The 19,293-nt window shown below is 37.8% G+C and overlaps 3 protein-coding genes and 1 long non-coding RNA gene across 4 annotated transcripts in view; 3 read left to right on the top strand and 1 right to left on the bottom strand.

Moving 5' to 3' along the window:
- The first annotated feature begins 442 nt into the window (after nucleotides 1-442).
- Nucleotides 443-13,781, top strand: usp48 (ubiquitin specific peptidase 48). The gene is given in 29 exon segments (XM_017036902.2): nucleotides 443-598; nucleotides 1,027-1,175; nucleotides 1,583-1,703; nucleotides 2,337-2,433; nucleotides 2,436-2,468; nucleotides 2,990-3,117; nucleotides 3,327-3,451; nucleotides 3,738-3,846; nucleotides 4,069-4,202; nucleotides 5,085-5,170; nucleotides 5,336-5,515; nucleotides 5,941-6,078; nucleotides 6,355-6,504; nucleotides 6,858-7,058; nucleotides 7,572-7,683; nucleotides 8,186-8,328; nucleotides 8,646-8,720; nucleotides 8,807-8,931; nucleotides 9,392-9,514; nucleotides 9,982-10,043; nucleotides 10,132-10,242; nucleotides 10,403-10,533; nucleotides 10,638-10,744; nucleotides 10,869-10,973; nucleotides 11,809-11,991; nucleotides 12,075-12,200; nucleotides 12,538-12,586; nucleotides 12,689-12,715; nucleotides 13,120-13,781. Coding segments are annotated over 28 exon segments (3,144 nt in total). The 5' UTR covers nucleotides 443-598; nucleotides 1,027-1,035; the 3' UTR covers nucleotides 13,143-13,781.
- A 1,447-nt stretch (nucleotides 13,782-15,228) lies between these two features.
- setmar (SET domain and mariner transposase fusion gene) lies at nucleotides 15,229-16,543 on the top strand. Its single transcript, XM_025060069.1, has 3 exons — nucleotides 15,229-15,327; nucleotides 15,912-16,403; nucleotides 16,490-16,543. The coding sequence occupies exons 1-3, from the start codon at nucleotides 15,229-15,231 to the stop codon at nucleotides 16,541-16,543; spliced, it is 645 nt and encodes a 214-aa protein (XP_024915837.1).
- LOC103386616 (inositol 1,4,5-trisphosphate receptor type 1-like) overlaps nucleotides 16,501-19,293 on the top strand; it is a 27,721-nt gene continuing 24,928 nt past the window's right edge. Inside the window, 2 exon segments of the mRNA XM_025060288.1 lie at nucleotides 16,501-16,696; nucleotides 16,929-17,050. Of these exon segments, the coding sequence (XP_024916056.1) occupies nucleotides 16,637-16,696; nucleotides 16,929-17,050 (182 nt within the window). The 5' untranslated portion in view covers nucleotides 16,501-16,636.
- LOC112487756 (uncharacterized) overlaps nucleotides 17,529-19,293 on the bottom strand; it is a 2,040-nt gene continuing 275 nt past the window's right edge. Inside the window, exon 2 of the long non-coding RNA XR_003051155.1 lies at nucleotides 17,529-18,580. This is a non-coding gene — a long non-coding RNA (uncharacterized LOC112487756). The remainder of the gene's footprint in view (nucleotides 18,581-19,293) is intronic.

Genomic DNA, 19,293 nt, shown 5'->3' with positions numbered 1-19,293 from the left:
ATTTTCTAAAAATACATTTGTCATTATCAATTTTTAAACAGAAAGAAAATGCATTTCGACTTCTTTTGAGCAGTGTTATTTACATAGAGAGAAAAAACATTTTAAATTAGGGGTTTTGGAAGATTATTGTTCGTAAATAAACAGGTCGAGGAAGAAGTCACGTTGTTATGATTGTAAAGGACGACTTTCTAGGGGGGAAATCGGCTCAGGGTGTAAATAAAAACCCAATTTCTTGGACGGTGCAGCAGACTCTACTTTCTGGTAAGGGGTTGGCTTAATAACAACAGTTGATTTATAACGTGTATAGAACGTATGTTTGTAAACGGAATATATCCAATATATTACAGTGCAGAAAAACAAGGTGCACTAATTCATGTCTCCGCACACGTTCATGAGAAAATATTGTGAGATACATTGTTTTTATCGCACGTTTGTCCGCCCATGGTCCATCCCCCGGTCACGTTATGTCACGCATGACGTCGTATTGAGCCAAAGCAGAGACGTTTACATACTACCGCGAGTATGCTTAATATAAACAATTCGTGAACAAATGTAATATTATAAATATATTCTGGTGAAGCAGCGCCACGTCTGAAAGGTTGGATATCAATTACCTCAAAAATGCTTCTTGTTTGTTCAGGTTTAAGCAGTATTGACTAAATTACCTGTTTAACGCCGGGGTTTGCTACATTTTAGCCACGTATTTTGCTAGACTGGTAGCTAATGTTAGCACAAAGTAGCCTGTAACTCCTTCGCTATCGTGCTAATATAATCTGTTGTAGTTTATTGCACTGTATGTTGTTTGTACGTGAACGGAGAGGATTGTTTTTTAAATTGTATTAACAAACAGGCATTTGAATTATAGAATGTGGTAAGATTAAGTAGCCCCTGCCTGTATGATGCTTCGTAAGAAGCAAGCTACGTCTTACGATTTTGTCTGTCTGCTATGTAAGCATCCCTGCCATGGTTTGTTTCACTAACCGTGGACATTTTTCCACATGTTTATATGCGACTGTGTGCTGAAAGCTGCATCATATGAATATGGCACCGCGATTACAGTTGGAGAAAGTGGCTTGGCGTTGGGTGGAAACGGTGAGACCAGAAGAAATCGGACAGGAGCATGTCGAGCTAGCATACCGAGTAAATCTCCCAGCCTGCATGATGGGAGCCTGCAGGTACAAAAATAAGTTTCTGAATGTCATTCTTCTCTATCATGCCCCAGTAACATTTGTTTTTACACTTGCGTCTAGACCATCTTTTCAGAAATATTTATTTGCGGTAAACGACCGATGTGCTGCCCTAAACAATAGGCTTGACACTGTAATCTGTAAAGCCACGCAGCTGACTTAATATGAAATGGTCATCATTAATGTAGCTAACTAGCTTTAAGCTATGCTAAAATTGTAGCAGGAAACTACAGACATGGTTCTCAACAAATATGTATGACTGTCTTCCAGAGGAAAAATAATAACAAAAGATGCATACACATAAGTATTTCACAGCCTTTGGTTTCAACATATCTAAACATTATTCTCTAGGTTTTTTGCCTGACAGAATGGTTTCCCATGACTGTTTTCTGTAGGAGGAACTGCAAAGGAAATCCCAACTGTCTGGTAGGAATTGGTGAGCAGGCATGGCTGGGAGACATAGATGAAAATGCTTTCCACAATATTGATGACCCAAACTCAGAGCGCAGAGACAAGGTATGTCATGTCTTGGGTTGTCACCTTGACAGATTGTATTGTCACTTGTGTTAATTTGTTGTTGTTTTTTAACATGACTATATGTTTTCTGGAGAAAGGCTGATAATGTTTAAAACCTATGCTGATACAATGTGTAAAGACCACAGAAAAAAACAAATTAAACAACAGGGCCCTCAACTGTGGTTGCATGTCTCACTGCATCCTAGTGATAATATGTTCCAGTTTTACAGCATCTGAATTGGTTTACCTTAATGCACTTTTTTACTCTTTTGTGGTTTGACATAGGACAAAAATCTATATTATATCTAGATATTTTTGTCCTGTGAAACAGTAAGACAAGATAGGAAAGCCATATATTACAATAAAATTACTAGATGAAAATACACTGAAATAGAATAACATTTTGTTTAAACCATGTGCTTAAAATCTATTATTTGGGGAATAAACAAGTTAACAACTGTTATTAAGCCACAAAAGTTGAGAGTACAAATTGTTGTTACCATTGTATTTATCCTCTTCTCTGTTAAATCTTTATCCAAATGATTAAAACATAAAAAGAAATTTTAACACAAAAAAAGTCTAATTATAATGTTATATTTTAATTTATTCCTGCTTTGCCTTTCACCCCTTTAGAACACATTTGTTGGCCTGACCAACCTGGGTGCAACCTGTTACGTTAACACATTCCTGCAAGTGTGGTTCCACAACCTGGAGTTACGAAGGACACACTTCCTTCGCGAGCACAGGAACATAACGTTGAGTCTGGTATTGCGCATAACACAAAATATGCTCCTTCATTTTTTATTGCTCTCTCAGTTCACCCTGTTTGAAACAGCTGTTTCTTTAGACTTTTCGTCTTGTATATATTGTTCTGCTAATGTAGGATTGTCAATATGACATTCTTTTAAAAGTATCGAATAATCAGCAGGTACTTCAACATCATTAACCAAAATAACAAATATCCCACAAGAGTTAATCAAGTATTTCCCTTCATTTTATTTACATATACTTTTTTTAAAATCATCATCAGCAATAATGTAGAAAAGTATATCCAAGTATAAAGTATATCCAAGTGGAGTCAGTATAATATATAAACATATTTTCTGACGACGATCTATTGTTAGGAGGACGTTGATTGTATTTTCATTAAGGTTATTTAGCATTATTGTTTGAAAATAAAAGTATGGATGTACTTAATGTATTGTGTTATAAAATGTGATTCTTTTCTTACTGTAAAGCTGTGCTAATTCTTTTTCTCTTAGACTGAAAATCTGTGTCTCTTTCAGATTATGAGCCCGAGTCGATCTGTGAACATCTGCAGTATCTCTTTGCACTTCTTCAGAACAGCAACAGAAAGTACATTGATCCTTCTGGGCTAGTGAAGGCACTGGGTCTGGATACCAGGCAGCAGCAGGTGGATCCCTTTACACATCATTAAAACATTTTAAAGCTTTAAATACAAATAAGTGTTGTAATTTAGTGTCAGTTCAATACCACAGCCAGTTTCTGTTATTATTCGCTGTAAAATTGTATTCATATTTACAACCCTATCATTCGTAACTCTTCTGTTAAGTAGTGGAGACTTTGTCTACAGACAACTGAATTCTAACTTTTCTTCACCAGGATGCCCAGGAGTTTTCAAAACTCTTCTTGTCATTATTGGAAGTCACACTGTCTAAGCAAAAGAACCCCAACATGCAGAATGTTATTCAGCGGCAGTTCTGTGGCCAGTTCTCTTATGTTACTGTGTAAGACCTTTCAACTTTTAAACCTGTGACATGTTTGTAGGCTAGTAAGAAAGTGTTTCCTGTCCTCAGAATTTCAGAAAGTTAGTTTTCAGTGATTTATTTTAATTATTAAATTTTTCAGTAATGTTTAGTTCCATTCATCACTTGTTGATATAGACATTTGCTTTTTTAAAAATCTTTTTATAACTTTATTACACAGTTTTTCATTACCAGCCATAGAAGACAGATTATATATATTAAATTGTTGCATTGCTAATCTTTTTTTTCTTTTTCTTTTTTTTTTAAGCTGTAACCATTGTGGACGGTCGTCTGCTCGGCCATCCAGATTCTATGAGCTGGAGCTAAATATCCAAGGTCACAAAAACCTCACTGAGTGTGTGACAGAGTTTCTGAAGGTACAATTATTCAGTCAGGAAATCTTGGTAGAATGTGTATTTTAGTGTAATATAAACTGTGGGGTAAATGGAAACATCGACAGAGTTTGGATACTATTCAACTGCTATTTCAACAGTTTTTATATAACGTGTTCCTTGTAGCCAAATGAGTCAACATATACAATATCAACTGAGTGTTCATTTTAGGTATTTAAATTATTTTTGTCTCTGTCTCAATCAAAGGAGGAAAAACTTGATGGAGACAACCGCTACTACTGTGAGAACTGCCTGAGCAAACAGAGTGCCACTCGAAGGATCAAACTGCACAGCCTTCCTCCAACTCTCAACCTGCAACTCATGCGCTTTGTCTTTGATAGGTCAGATATTATACACTTCTTTTGTTGGTTTGGTGTTTATTCATGAACATGGTCATATTTAACAGCGGTTCTCTGGCTGTCAGCTGTCAGGATCTGTCAAGAGGCGACAGATCTAAGAAGTCGACCTGTGATGGAATGTTGTGTTCAAGGTCAACAGGCGGAGACCAATCCAGTGAACAGATAACGACAACAGCTCTGTTCAGTTGACTTTGTTTTGAGCCTCGTCTATAGAGCAGTGACATTGTGACAGGACTGGTGTTCTTTGCTTAAACAGGAGTGTCTGCAAAGAAACATGAATTTATTTGAGGGAGAAGGCAAATAAGGCTTACATCACTCGACACACAAGTCTTTAGTACGTCACTGGCACAGGTTCTAGGCCTAATGTCCTTTCTAATGAAACCCTCAGCAACAGTGTTTGGACTTTTTGCAAGTTTTTTAGTGTAATTGTTGAAAAAAAAAAACATTCCATTCCTTTACTCAAAATGAAAATAATTCAGAAATTCTCTCTAGAATCTAGTCTAGAATTCATCTCAAAAGCCCTCAGAATTATTTTGAGAAAGTCTCTGAATTGTCATAACTGCACATTTAAGAATAAAATAATTATTATTGTATTTTTGTTCTAGTTTGCCATTCACAAAACTCTTTTTAAAATTTTAAAATGTTTAGATCTTATCTATAATTTTAAGGGAGCTGGAGACCTTTTTATAGATCTAGTTTGCCATTCACAAAACTCTTTTTTAAATTTTAAAATGTTTAGAGCTGGAGACCTTTTTATAGACCTGATCTGGTTCCCATTCATATTTCTGAACTATTTCAAAACATGAATAGTGTTTGTGTACTAAACTAAACATTTAGTAAGCTGCACTCTTTTTTTGTTTTTAGACAAACAGGACACAAGAAGAAGTTGAACACCTTCATCTGTTTTCCAGAGCAGCTCGACATGGGAAGTTTTGTTGAAGAAAAACAAGGTATTAATCATGTGACATCATACGATAATTGTAATAGATGTGGACACGTGCTGACATACATGAAGCACATATACTGTATTTTGATGTTGGTGTTCATGTGACAGCAGGGTCACGACCTGCCTGATCTGCCAGTGTCCATGTTAATGTTCCTGCTTGTTTCCCCAGGTCAACAGTGTGTTTATGAATTAAGTGCGGTGCTCATCCATCGGGGCATCAGTGCTTATTCAGGCCATTACATTGCCCATGTAAAGGATGCGTGCACAGGTGACTGGTACAAGTTCAATGATGAAGAAATTGAGAAGATGGAAGGAAAGAAACTGCAGCTTGGAATTGAGGAGGACATTGGTAAGTTTTATCTGAAAGAGCACTGCTCTGCCTGTCTCTCCAACGATGGACTGAATGAATCCTAACAGTTGTCAAATGAGACTGTCAACTGTGTACCAACCCTAACTTCTGCACAAGATTACTGACCATCAGTCCAGCCCCATACAAACAGAACTAGCCACCACCTGATATGCTTAAATCCAATAAGCACTCAAGTTTGTACAGCCTAGAGTTGGGAAATGTGCCTAAAAATGATGAAATGGTCAAAATACTCACTTGCCCAATAAGTGTAGATGCAGGATATATACACAGCAAAGGGATTGAAGAGCTGCATGTGGGTCACAAGCCATAAGTTGTCAAACTTTGACCTAAGGTTTCATGCAAAAGAATAGGCTCTAAATAAGTTTGTTTTCCTCTTCTGTGTTTTTTTTCTTTTCTTCTCGTAGCTGAGCCGGTGAAGTCTCCAACACGAAAGCCAAAGTGTAATAAAGGCTACCACTGCTCCAGAAATGCCTACATGCTGGTGTACAAGATCCAGGAGGAGCAGAATTTGGATCCCTCAAAGAATAATATAAAGTTACCAGGTGGGAAATGTATTGAAATAATTCCCAGTCTATTTTATTGGACCAATGGGACTGTGTGTATTATATATAATGTAATATAATGTATGTACTTCCACACATTCTACATTTCATTCCTATGACAGAATTTTTACCTTTACTACATTTCATTCCTATGACAGAATTTTTCTTTTACCTGTATCTTACTGAAATGGCTCCCCCTGTCTCAGTGGTGAACTCATGCAGTTGATCTGGCTGTCATTTCTGATGCATTTTTTTTAAACAAATCTGCCCTGCCAGCCTTTCTTCAGAAGCTGGTCGACCAAGACAACCACAAATTTGAAGAATGGTGCAACGAAATGGCAGACATGAGACAACAGAGTGTCAACAAAGGCAAGGCCAAGCATGAGGAGGTGAAGAAACTCTACAAGCTTTTACCCACAAAAGATGGTCAGTAATAACACTTTGTAACATTATTCACAGATTTATACAAAAATAATGAACTTTTAACTGAAATGTTTGCTGTGACCTTGGATTCAGTAGAAAAATGACTTCAGGTAAGAAAAGTGTGATGATGGAATAATCCATGTGATGAGTAACAGTGTCACAAATGACTTTGGCTGCTGTTATGATAGGATATATTGATATGTTATTGTGATGTATCTTTAAGGTTATGGCTTCACATTGGTTTTACACCTAAACAACTGTCAAACAACAGTGATTAGAAAAACCCACCCCTAACATATAGACACTTTATAGTCAAAGCTGTCATTTCACTAAAAGATGATTTTTTTTTTCCTCAGGTGAGCTGTATGAGTTCATCCCACTGGAATGGCTCAAGAAGTGGCTAGATGACTCCACTGCCACAAAAGAAATTGATAACACACTCCTCTTGTGTTCTCACGGCAAACTGCACCCAGACAAGGTGGGGGATTCAAAGAGGGTCTCCCTCCAAGCTGCACAGCAGCTATATGAGCGTTATGGTGGGGGGCCAAGACTGAGCAGTAAGTGTTACCACTTATTTATCTTATGCTGGAATGCCATTTTGGATTTTTGTTTTTTTTTTAAGCCTTGTGTCCTATCGAGTATCACGTCCTCTCTGAAACATCTTATCTACGTAGTGAACTGTGTTGTGTTTTTCCATTTCTGTTTTTTAATAGATAAGGGAGTGCCATGTGTTTTTGTTTTTAATCTCCCTGATTTTTACAGGAACAAGACTAGTCTCTATACACAGTCTTTAATAGGATATTAATAATATCATACATCCAGAAATGTGCCCTTTCCTTTGTTATATATATATTGTTCCTATCGAGCAATAATGAAACCAAAACAATGTACAAACACATCGACAGATCGGAGGGTTTTGCAGCATAAGGAAAAATTCAAGTAGTCAAATCACAGATGAAGAATCACATGACAATAATCACGTTTTTTTTTGTTGTTGTACATATAAAGCCCTCTGTTTTTAAAGGTTCAATGCTGTGTTTTTACTATTTCACCTTTGTGCGTTTATTTAGACTCCTCTCTGTGTAGCAAGTGTGTAAGCCAGCGCTGTCGTGTGTTGCGACTGAAAAAACAGCTCAACGATGACTACAAAGAAGTCTTCAACCTCCTCAAACGTAATTTCAGGTATCTACTGTCAGAATTAGTGTCATATAAAGATTTTAGGTCATATAGTCACCTTATTTTGTTTGGTTGTCTTTGTTTTCTGTGTCCGTGTTGTGTTATAATAGTTCAATCTTATCTCAATAATTCCATATCATTTTTCAAATAATGGGTTGATTTGCACAACCAGAAGGAAATAATCATGGATCAAAGATGGACACAAAAACCTCAAGCTTAAAATATATTTAAGAAAAACCTGCATATGCATGAATTTATAGTGTTAAATGCACTAACACTGGCTGATAAATAAATAACTAAAGCAATGTATGTTTCATAATTATGTTTTATGAGAATACAATTTTGCACTGATGACTTGACCCTTTGTCTCAAAGGTCAAACATCTGTCCAAACTGATCTTCAAGTAAAAACAAATCACTATTTACAAAACAAAATAGTTATGATTAGTCATTAGGAGGATAAATGTAAATTAAAATAATATTAATAAAAACTCTTCCATTTGTTTAAGTGGTGACGGTTACTGGGTTAGCAAAGCATCTCTGCGTAGCTGGAGGCAACTGGCTTTTGAACAGCTGAAAGAAGATGAACAAGAAACCAAGCACAGCAATGGTCTCAACAGTGAGCAGGAACTGCACACGGACAACAGCACTGGTAGGTTGTTGTCACTGTCAAAGTCACACCGAATTTACCCCTGCTGGGGATTGTTATACAGTTGTACAGTAATGGTCTGCATCAAACCTGTGGTCTGTGTTGGTTGGATTACAGTGATGTTAAAATGACTTGTGCTCACAGACAAAAAATGAAGTGTGTTTATATTTATCTTTTAATAGTAATTAAAATACACAAGTGACGTGTAGGAGGACATAAACAATGAGGGTTTAATTAAACTATTCTAATGTCCTAGTTGAACAGATGTTTGGTTCGGTACGAGTTGTATTTTTTCACCTTGTTAAATTGTCTGATTGTAGATTTTGCGTCCGAGCTGTCAGAGGGCAGGGAAGAAGAGATGAAGGCTTTCAATGAAGATATCGTCTGTACTCATGGTACTTTTCCCATTTTAGAATCTAAAAATCTACAACACTGCAGTGGTTGTGTTGAGAAGTGTAATAATGGTTTGTTTCTGTTGTAGGAGGTCTCAGTATCATGGAGACTGAACGGAAACTGGTGTCATCTGAGGTTTGGAAAAAGCTAAGAGAATACTTCCCCAAAGCCCCAGAATTCAGTGGAAACCAGCAGCCTTGCCAGGAGTGCCTAGTAAGACCTTTGCTGTATTTCCTACATGAAAGTGAATGAACCTTTGCTGTATTTCCTACATGAAAGTAAATGACTTTTCTTCCTGACAGACTAGAGAACTTTCCTTCCTGACAGACTAGAGACTATGTACTTTCCTTCCTGACAGACTAGAGACTAGGTCCTCAATACTCATCGATCCAACTAAGAAAAACAAGAGACTTCATTTAAGCATTTTATATACTGGGGTCCTCAACTTAGTTCTGTTCCTACAGTACGACGTAACATTGATTTTTTTATTGCTACAGTACGACGTAACATTGATTTTTTATTTGACTCTGCACCAGACCAACTATGGTCTGTTTTAAGGGTGGCCAAGTAGACTTTTTCTAGCAACAAACAACAACAGTCGCCATTCTTGATTGTTATAAGAGAAAGCCCATGAATAGTTATAAAATAAACTGATGCAATGTTTTCTATGCAGACATTAGAACAGGAGGAAAAGGACAATGAAGCAGTGAGTAAGATGATGGCCCTGCACCAGAAGAACCAGCTGCTCAACCTCTTCCATGAGAAGAACCGGCCAACCCTCACTAAGTGGCCACAGGTAGAGACACAGTCACAAAACCAAACTGTTGTCTGCTCAAGTCATGAGACCTATTTACATTAGTAAATTCTTAGCATTAAATTGATAAACTTGTGTTTAATAATTGTCTCAGGTTATGATAATTCTAGTTGAGATATATTACTAATTCATGCTTCGTGTTATGCTTTGTTAAATCTTAATTGATAACCTAGTTGCTAAGCTTACAACTGCACAGCACATAACTTTTATAAACCAATAGGAAACATGACAGGAACAGTCTACCAATCGACATGTTATGGTTAATGTTTGGAACTTGACACACATCTCTGTATTGGGCAAAATGTATAAATCCAAGTGTCTTAAGAATAAAAAAAAGGAAATACACTTACCTGAACTCTGACAAGACAGGAGCCACTCATATTAAAGATAAAAACACCACTATACAGGCGAGGCTGTGATGTAACTGTTTTTCTGGCATATCACCCCAGGACACTGATGTACTGTACATTGTGCCTGTATTTTTTGTGGAAGAGTGGAGAAAATTCATTAGGTAAGTTGTGTTTGTCAGTAAAATGGACACATTCAACCAAGTGTGAATTCAGCAAGTAATATTTTTCCTCCTGGTTCCTGTTTTTTAGGAGGCCCACAAAATCATCTCCAGTTTCTAACGTGGGTAACACCCTGCTGCTCTGCCCACATGGGGGTTTCATGTTCACCTACGAGTCCCTGATCAGTGGTGATGCAAAACAGTGAGTGATAAACAAAATGATAAGTTTTGATCATAGAATTGGAACAATTTCCAAAATGCAACAAACTTTTCTAGAAAGACATTGTATTGATGATACAATGAATCAACATTTGAAGAATGTTCAACAGCATATTGATTTCTCACTTTAAATACTCACCCAGGATAGCTCTGCTCTGGCCTTCTGAGTGGGAGGTGATTAACAGACTGTTCATTGTGGATCAGGCCATTTCCATCCACTGCTTGAAAGATACCAAATCACCTGGTATCACAACTCAGTATACTACCCAGCCTGGTAAGACTGCAAATACAATTCTGGCCTATTTATTTAGGCCTTAGAGTGGTAAACAGCTGAATTGATTGGTGTTGTGCTGTAATTACATATTTTGATTTGTTTAGATCTGTGTTGGGAGTGCAGAGAGAGCTTTCTCTTCCAGCAGCAGAGGGATCTCAGAGAGTACACACAGGCCACGGTCTACATCCGCAAAGTCATAGAGGATGAGATGGTATGAAAAGATGGAGGTTTCATGGCAATTCAAAATTGAAGGCTGAGGAGTTTTTTGAGTACACATATTTTCAGTTGTTGGTGTTGTGCATTCTTTAAATGTAGTTTTTGTTTTTTGCACCAAGGTAAAAAAAGTGGCTACTGAGATAAACGCTAGTAGCTCTGAGGCAGAGGAGGAGAGAGAAGAACAACCTAAGGTGGAAGGAGAGAAGGACCCAGACTTCAGCCAGGTATGATTATCATGCAGGCTTTGCTAAGCTGCTTGGAACCTTTAAAAAACTTGGCCAAAATGAGAACCACTTCACCTGGACTAAAAGTTTAAAATGAGTAAAAGTAGGAGTTGAAGGGCTTCAGAGTACGGTAAAACTGTATCAATATCAAATACGCTACACCTGAAAGCCCCTGTGTACAGCAGTTATAGGTGGAGCTGCTTCATCACCAGAGACACACTGGAGCAGTGATCATCAACTGGTGGCCTGCAGGCAGATTCCAGCCCACTAAACCAATTCAATCCGGCCGGCAACTGGATTCTAAAATGAACATCAAATGATAATTCTATACAAAAACATAATTTTTACTTTTAACAGGCTGGCACCCTAGGTGTCTGTCTGGAAGAATTCTGGCCCACCTACAAGTACAGTTGGTGACCCCTGCACAGGAGGCAGTTATGCTTTTGTGAGTGCAGAACTGCTGCTTTGTCTTATCTTTATGTCTGATAGTTTTTTCTCCAATGGACAAGTGAGGTTTATTACAATACATGAACAACAATCCATTAATTATTAACTCAATAAACATGACAGAACTCCACAGGTCTGTTTAGTCAGCACAGAGGTCACAGTAATATGAAAATGTTTCCCTGTGGATGAAGGGGTACAAAGACCACTTTAGTCAAGGCTGCAAAACCAGGATGCCAAAGTGTTTGACCTAGATTTGACATATATATCTACCTGACAGTAGAGTGTAAAGTTGAATTAAACCAGCAGCTGCAACCTTGAACTTCTGCCTACCTACCAAGTCAGAGTCACCACAGAGGTCTTCTTCACGAATTGTAAATCCATTTTTCAGTCCCAGGATGGTGCAAAAAGACTAAAGCTGTGTGACGGCACAGCAGCACCAGCTTCTCCTGTGTCTGTGACCAACTTGGCCAAAAAAGGGGGGATCAGGAGAAGCACCCGACACAGAAAACTCCGAGGAGAGAAAGCCCTCATTGTTTCAGCCAATCAGACACTGAAGGAGCTGAAGATACAGGTGAGGGACAAACATTTCTGAATACAACGATCAACAAATGAGTTACCTGCATAAGGAGAACTGACATTACTGTCTTCCCTTAGATTATGCACGCCTTCTCCGTGGCTCCATTTGACCAAAACCTTTCTATTGATGGAAAAGGTCTCACAGATGACTCGGCTACACTGGGCAGTTTGGGCATAGTTCCAGAGAGTGTCATTTGTTTGAAGGTTTGTTCTTTGTTTCCTTTCTCACTGATCTCCCATACCTGAGTCTAGGTTTCATTTTTCTGTGTGTGTGTGTGTGTGTGTGTGTGTGTGTGTGTGTGTGTGTCAGTGAAGAAGAAAAGGTCATGCATTAAACATAAAACCACCTCAAACAACAGAGCCTGGATGAACTATAATTAGTGAAAGAGCAGCCAAAGTGTGTGTTTTGTTTTGTTTTGTTTTGGTTTTTTTGTTACCAGTATCAGAATTTTACAATCGGGCAGTACATATCATACCATATCTTATCTTCTGACAGTATGCTGGTAATGTGAATGTTTTTCTTTTTTTTTATTCTTTACAGGCAGACGAGCCAATCACAGATTATGCTGCAATGGATGATGTATATGACGGTATAAAAATTTCCTGTGGGTCATATATTTGCTTTAATTATTGGAAAAAATAGATGTAATTACACTATTGTTTCTAAATAGAACTGTTTTTCTCCTTTACAGTGAGAATGCCAGAGGAGGGATTCAAAGGTGAGCCCTGTTTTTTAATCAGGTAGTAAATGATCTAGTAGTAAATGACTGGCCTTACTGGATACATTTGAGATGACAGAGAAGCTAAATTTCAGACTGGCATTTGAGATGACAGAGAAGCTAAATTTGATCAGACTGATTTTGCACTAGCACTTTGGCACTGCCACATGTGAAATAATAGTACCAAAAGTCACATCACTCACAATTAACTTGGTTTGAGTGTATTTGCTAGAAAAAAGTGCTGTACTAGTTCAACCATTTGAGCAAAAATGTCCTTTTGTATTTTTTAAGTTGTTAGTTAAACTTGGTCAATTCAATTGGTTGTTGTTGTTTAAAGTTGGTCAAATGTATTTTTCACCTTGTATGTTTTTTCTTTGTTTGTTTGTTTGTTTTTTTGTCTGCAGGCACTGGGCTTCTTGGGCACTGAAGAACCTGTACTGGGAAAATTACAGAGATACTACCATGTAATTTCAAATGCCCATATAAACTGATACGTCCTGTATTTTTATTTTCTACTTTCACATTTTGCTTAGGGAAACTGGCTACATTGCAAAACCACTGCTTGTATCTACATTAAGACAGCTAGCGATATATATTTTTTTGTTTCATGCTACAGGAAGAGTTTATGTCTAGTACAAAGTGACTAAAGTGGATTTGAGATTATCTATTGTGGAAAATGGTATTGTTTAAAAATAAAACAAAACGAATGGCAAAAGTCATATTTAAAGTCATGTCTCTTTAAATACCATTTGAAGAGTACTCAGTTGCTGCAGTTTTTAGGTTTACCAAAATACACACGTAATTGTCAAGTGTTCCAAAATAACTGCTTTTTAATGTCACAATATTTATTACTTGTACAGCAAATATATACCAGTAATCTTCCCAGGGTTATTACAGATACAAAGTTCTTCCTGTCGACTGGAGGCTGACTCCAAAAGGCATTTCAGCAATACAACCATGTGTGCTGAAAGTGAATATGCGTGACAGGAAAACAAAGAAAGCAATGTAATGTCCTTTTCTCTTGAGACATATTTGATACTGACAATAAAATCGTTTTCAAAATCTTCCTCCGTAAGATATCTAGCTTTATTTAAAATTCTGCGATATTGGTTGTCAAACGTAGGGCTGTAACAAATACACAAATGGTTGACCTATGAATAGTGCATTCATCATGTTGTTTGTGAAGACATATGATTTATCAAGAACAACTATCACATTTTAACCGCACAACACTGTATATCCAACAATTCCACACAGCAAAACGAAAATACCATCTCAATGTCCAGCATATATTTGTCAACAATTCCACACAGCAAAACGAAAATGCCATCTCAATGCCCAGCATATGTTTGTGGAGGCTTCAACATTGGGTCAGAGGTTGGGTCTGACCAGCCTCACTGAGGCGTGACACTATGTCTAATGTTGACAAGCTGATTGTGAGGGACTGTAAACTAAAATAATATTGTTGAGGACAGCAGCTTGCTGAAGTTTTGGAAAACCATATGCTCCACAAGCCTCTGTCCAGCTGCACAGTAATCTCTAAACCAACCCTATAAGGCTAAACTTTGAGATGCATATTTAAATACTTTTCTTTACACTTCTCTCTAAATTCATAATTTCTGTATTTGGATGTCACTAAAAAAGAACTAATATAGACTTGCTTTTCAGTGGTCACTCAGTCTACAGCCCTGATGAAAGATGAGCTTCCATACCCTTGGGTAAGTGTTTCTGACCTGACTTAATTTTTTCTGAAGTCCAATTTACTCAATGAAATAAACCAGTGCCACTGTGTTATGACTGGACAAAATTATTTTAAAAAACCTCCAAGTTTGTTGATCAAAATCTGCCTTTTCTATTTTTGCAATGGTTGGTAAAAATAGACAAATGCTATTAACTGCTATAAAAAATTCACCAGGGTTTTAAAACTAAAACAGTGAGACGTTCCAAGTCTGATAATGTAAAAGTTTATTGCTAATGTACAACAGGCGAGTCGTAAGTCAGCGGATCCATGGACGTTGGAGTGAGGCCACATCAGCTCAGGGTCAATACTTTCTCACTGTCTAGGCTGCACAGGACTAGACATTCTTGCTCTTTATTTGTAGAGACAAAACCAGAAGCTACAATCTCAAAGTCCCCTCCCAAAAAACAATAATGGTATGCTACAGTGAGCGGTAGCGCGTGTGTGTCACTAAAAGTCATGTAGATGTAGAATGTTACTATACAAATACCAGCAGAATGTGCTAAGCTGTGTTTTGCTACTTGCTAGCTTTCCGGTTTGTCCCATGATGCAATGCGTGTTTATGACGTTTTTTGCCCTATTGGTCACGTGCTCTGGTGAGTTTTCACAGCGCGTCCTGTGCACTATTCATGGTATTAATAGGGTGTCTTTTTAATACATTTTTATTTTTGACTGGCGGTGCCTGTGTTTTTGGATATCGGCTTGTAATAATACACTCTCAAATGAGAAACCTTACACGCTAGAAAATAGTATAGTTGGATTAACATCAGATATTATGAATGTGCAGCCCAGTGTTGACCTAAGTGGTGGTTTGGAGCAAGTTCCCGTTCTTATCGAAAGGAACTCTCGGGTGGTGTTGAAGACTGAATTTCAGGTAACGTAAAAACAGTATATTTTTGTATGAAGTGTGAGTGTGTCCACAGTAACAGTTTAATAATTATTTCGAACGAGTGCAAACATGATAGAAGAATTTTTAAATGCACAAATAACAGTGATGTACACTATTTTATTCATGTTTAACGTTTTACGTCAAACTAACAAACGTTATCCATGGTTTCATAGAATTAGCTGTGGCTCAAAAACGTTTGGAAACACTGGTGTACACTTATGTGTATGTAACACTACTGACAACTTATGGGAAACACTGGTGTACACTTATGTGTATATAACACTACTGACAACTTATGAGTTGGGTCAGTGAAATATTTTTCCAACAGATTTTTTCTGAAGCCACTTTGCCATGGTCAGGATTAAAAGCTATTCCTTTAGTTTGTTTTAGTCTAGCTGCTTAGTTGGTACTAACTGTTGGAATGGATGTTTTAGGTTTTCACTCTGAAAAATGGTGAGTCCCAGCCCTATTTGATGTACAGAATATAATAGTAATTGTCTTCTGAGAATCCTTATTGTTAAAATGTTAATGTGTTTTAATGTTTTTAAGTGACTTGTCTCTTTTTACAGTACTCTCCAGACAACATAAAAGGACCTGGCTGTACAGTTGACCCCTGTGAAATAACCCTTCCAGGATGTTCCTGTCACTTGCAGTCGTGCTGCACTGACACCTGCTCCTGCTTCCAGGCTCATGGCCAGGCATATAATAGCAGTGGAACACTAATGGACCTCACAGCAGTGGACTCCAGTTTCTGCTCGCCTGTGTTCGAGTGCAATGTTCTTTGCTCCTGCAGTGACACCTGCTCTAATCGTGTTGTCCAGAGGGGTGTGAGACACAGCCTGGAGGTTTTCACCACTGACAAAAAGGGCTGGGGAGTACGGACTCTGGAGCCAATCCTAAGTGGAACATTTGTGTGTGAATATGCGGGAGAGATGATTGGTTTTGAGGAGGCAAGGAGCAGACAGCTTTCTCCTCGATGTGAAAAAAATAATTATATCATCGCAGTGAGGGAGCATGCAGGTCCTGGCTCGTTTGTCGAGACATTTGTGGACCCCTCTGTGGTAGGAAATGTAGGCCGTTTTCTTAACCATTCCTGTCTGCCTAATCTGTTCATGATGCCTGTCCGAGTGCACTCTGTGGTTCCAAGGTTGGCTTTGTTTTCAAGAAGGGACATAGATGCACAAGAGGAGCTGACGTTTGACTATTCAGGAGGACACAGTCAGCAAACTTCTGGAGAGTTACTGTCTAAAAAAGCGGCACAGGACAGTAGAACAGATGGACTTCAGAGGAAAGTATGTTATTGTGGTGCCAAGACTTGTGCAACATTTCTGCCGCTGGACTTATCAATTCTGAGGTGAACTAATCAATATTTGTGTTGGTTTTATTTTAATAGAAATGTTGTTTATTTAACATCAACATTCAATATTAAGACTAACTAAATAAAACATTAGGCTTTGAACAGTTTAAATAAAAGTGCCTTCATACTGCTGTCTTCCCTGTTCTCCCTCTGCCTCCCTGTCCTCCTTGATCATATACTGCTGTCTTCCCTGTTCTCCCTCTCCTCCTTGATCATCTTTGACCAACAGCAGTCCAATTTGTACCAGCACCTTGTTACTCAATGGCACCAGAGGCAGACATTGGTGATCCAAGCCACAATTGATCATGTATGGAAACCCATTCCCGTTTGTTTTGGGATACATCATGTCAGGTATACACATAATGTAATTGGTCCTCTGCATTTAACCCATCAACACTTTCCTGTGGAGCAGTGGTCACTTTGTCCTGGCAGCAAAGGCTGCTTGCTGAACACCACAGCCAGCCAAGGTACAAACTGTAGTGGCTAAACCTCTGGCCTGAGGCCAGGATCATGTCTACAAAGAAATGGTGAGCTTAGGCACCTGAGTTAAGTTAGTTCAGTTACTGTTTTGTTGGGTGTTTTTTGTAAAGATACATTTTAGTAAATGATAAATTCAACTTGGATGAGGACTTCCACAATGGATACTTTATATAAAGACCACCTCTCTGAGCAAAAGGCACATCTAGCATCTCAAAAAACCACAGACCAACATAGTGTGATTTGGGTAAGAATATTGAAATGACTGTTATTTAACTGCTATAACTCTAAGTAGCAAACCTGAGCATTAGGTAATTGGGAACATAAACAAGGCCAGGCTTTTTTTCAAATAATTGAAGCAGACATTATTTCAATGCAAAGAAGAGATGAAGGTGTCCTAGTTTAGTGTGACCATTCTGAAAGCAGAACTTATTTCATTCAGTTTGACCCATTTTTAATCAGGGTCTGCTGTCAATCTATTTATATTTTTCTGGGTTAATTAGGTTAGAGACCACATCCAGGATTTGGATCAGTGCTGCAGTCGCACTGGGACAGGATAGATAAAGGGTGGTAGAGGCTCGATGGCAGATTGGAGAAAGCTGTCAAGGTCATTGACGTGAGACTTGATAAAAAATAAAGGTATAGACGTTGCTCTAACAAGTTCTTTTTTTTTTTACATATTCAGATTGCACAACCAAAATTAAAGTAGTCCGTGGTTTCAATAAATTACCAAAGTTTAATTCTTTTTTTTTCTATGTAGGAATTATTTCTGTAGTCTTTAAGGAGATAGAGAACAGAGATTTGTTTACCGATGGATCACATCCACATTTCTTTGTTAATATTTTGGGAATTGTAGGAAATTCTTGTAATTTTCAGATGTTTGAGGAAATGTTCTCCACTGAATGTCCTGAATAGAAAAATCCAAAAATGTTGAGGAAAGACTTCTTCTTGTTTATAAAGACCAGTTCAGAAGAACTGAATAGAACAGAACAGATTAGGTGGGAGTCAGTTGTCTTTGGCATGAGCTACGTCAGATTTCTACCTCCTTCCTTTTACCCCACACACATGAAATTTAGATTCCACACATTTGGGTTGCACTCATTCTACAGTGCCTGGGTTATTTTTAGACTGCACCTGCACTACCTTCAGGAGAGCAGGGGTGGAAAAGGGGGGTTAGAGAGAAGGGTGGATAGCAGATCTGCTGGACCTGATACAGGAAAAACAAAAGATTTTTAGTTATTTGATTCTCTTTTTGTTTGCATGAATACGTAGTACCTGTAGTACTGTTGATGAGCAGCTCATACCCTGTAGACACCACTGCAAATTCCAGCAGCTCCTGCCCAGCAAGCCAGCAGAGTATGGGCTGAGAATCTGGGTCACCTCAGATGTAGCCCCCTCATTTGCCTGTAGATGCCAGAAAGTGTCTGCTGCTAGAAATGAACTAAACTAAACTAAATTAAACACACACACGCACATCTTCTTAACCCACTTATGTGTTCTCTCACACTCACATACAATACGTCACATATTTGAAGCCTGGATATTTCTACTCCAAATTCATTTATATTTAATATGTTCTGTTCTGCTCTCTTTTTGTTGTTGTTTGTCTAGTTCTTTACTTTAAAAAATAAGATGCGGAGTTCAAAATTATTATAAATGTCATGTATCAATATCACTAGAGTTCTAAATGAAACAATTGCATCACACAATGCATTGTTTTATATGTTTTTGATTCAAAAGTTTTAATGGAAATGAGAGTGATACCACATAAAATAAAAGGCAATGAAATGACTTAATTCAGTAGTTTTCCCCCAAAAAAAGTTCAAAAAAGGCCCTTTTTTGTAGCACATTTTCCCTAATTTTGTAGGTCTTTTGGGAGACCTGTAATGTCATAGAGACAAAAGCCTTGGTATGTGTCAAGGGCACCTAAAATAAAGCATCCTTAAAACTCATTATCAATTAATTAAAAAATGTGTGGATTTGTGCTACAAATACAACAAATGTGGAGTGGGAAAGAAATAAAGTGCCCTGGTTTTTAATATTTCAATTTCTATTTCTCAATATCATTAAAATGTATATAGGCTATATTTATTTGTTCTAATTAGCAGTCTCTGTAG

The sequence above is a fragment of the Cynoglossus semilaevis genome, chromosome 11 (assembly GCF_000523025.1).
Source record: "Cynoglossus semilaevis isolate Cse_v1.0 chromosome 11, Cse_v1.0, whole genome shotgun sequence".
NCBI lineage: Eukaryota > Metazoa > Chordata > Actinopteri > Pleuronectiformes > Cynoglossidae > Cynoglossus > Cynoglossus semilaevis.
The sequence above is the reverse complement of the archived record's forward strand: the minus strand, read 5'-3'. Positions and strand labels throughout refer to the sequence as shown.

Bases quoted from the DNA above. Each gene is read 5' to 3' on its own strand.
- setmar (XM_025060069.1), top strand. From the start codon at position 15,229: ATGAATGTGCAGCCCAGTGTTGACCTAAGTGGTGGTTTGGAGCAAGTT. The intron at 15,328-15,911 runs GTAACGTAAAAA...CTCTTTTTACAG, and splicing joins TGTTGAAGACTGAATTTCAG to TACTCTCCAGACAACATAAA. The intron at 16,404-16,489 runs GTAGGAAATGTA...TGTGGTTCCAAG, and splicing joins CATTTGTGGACCCCTCTGTG to GTTGGCTTTGTTTTCAAGAA.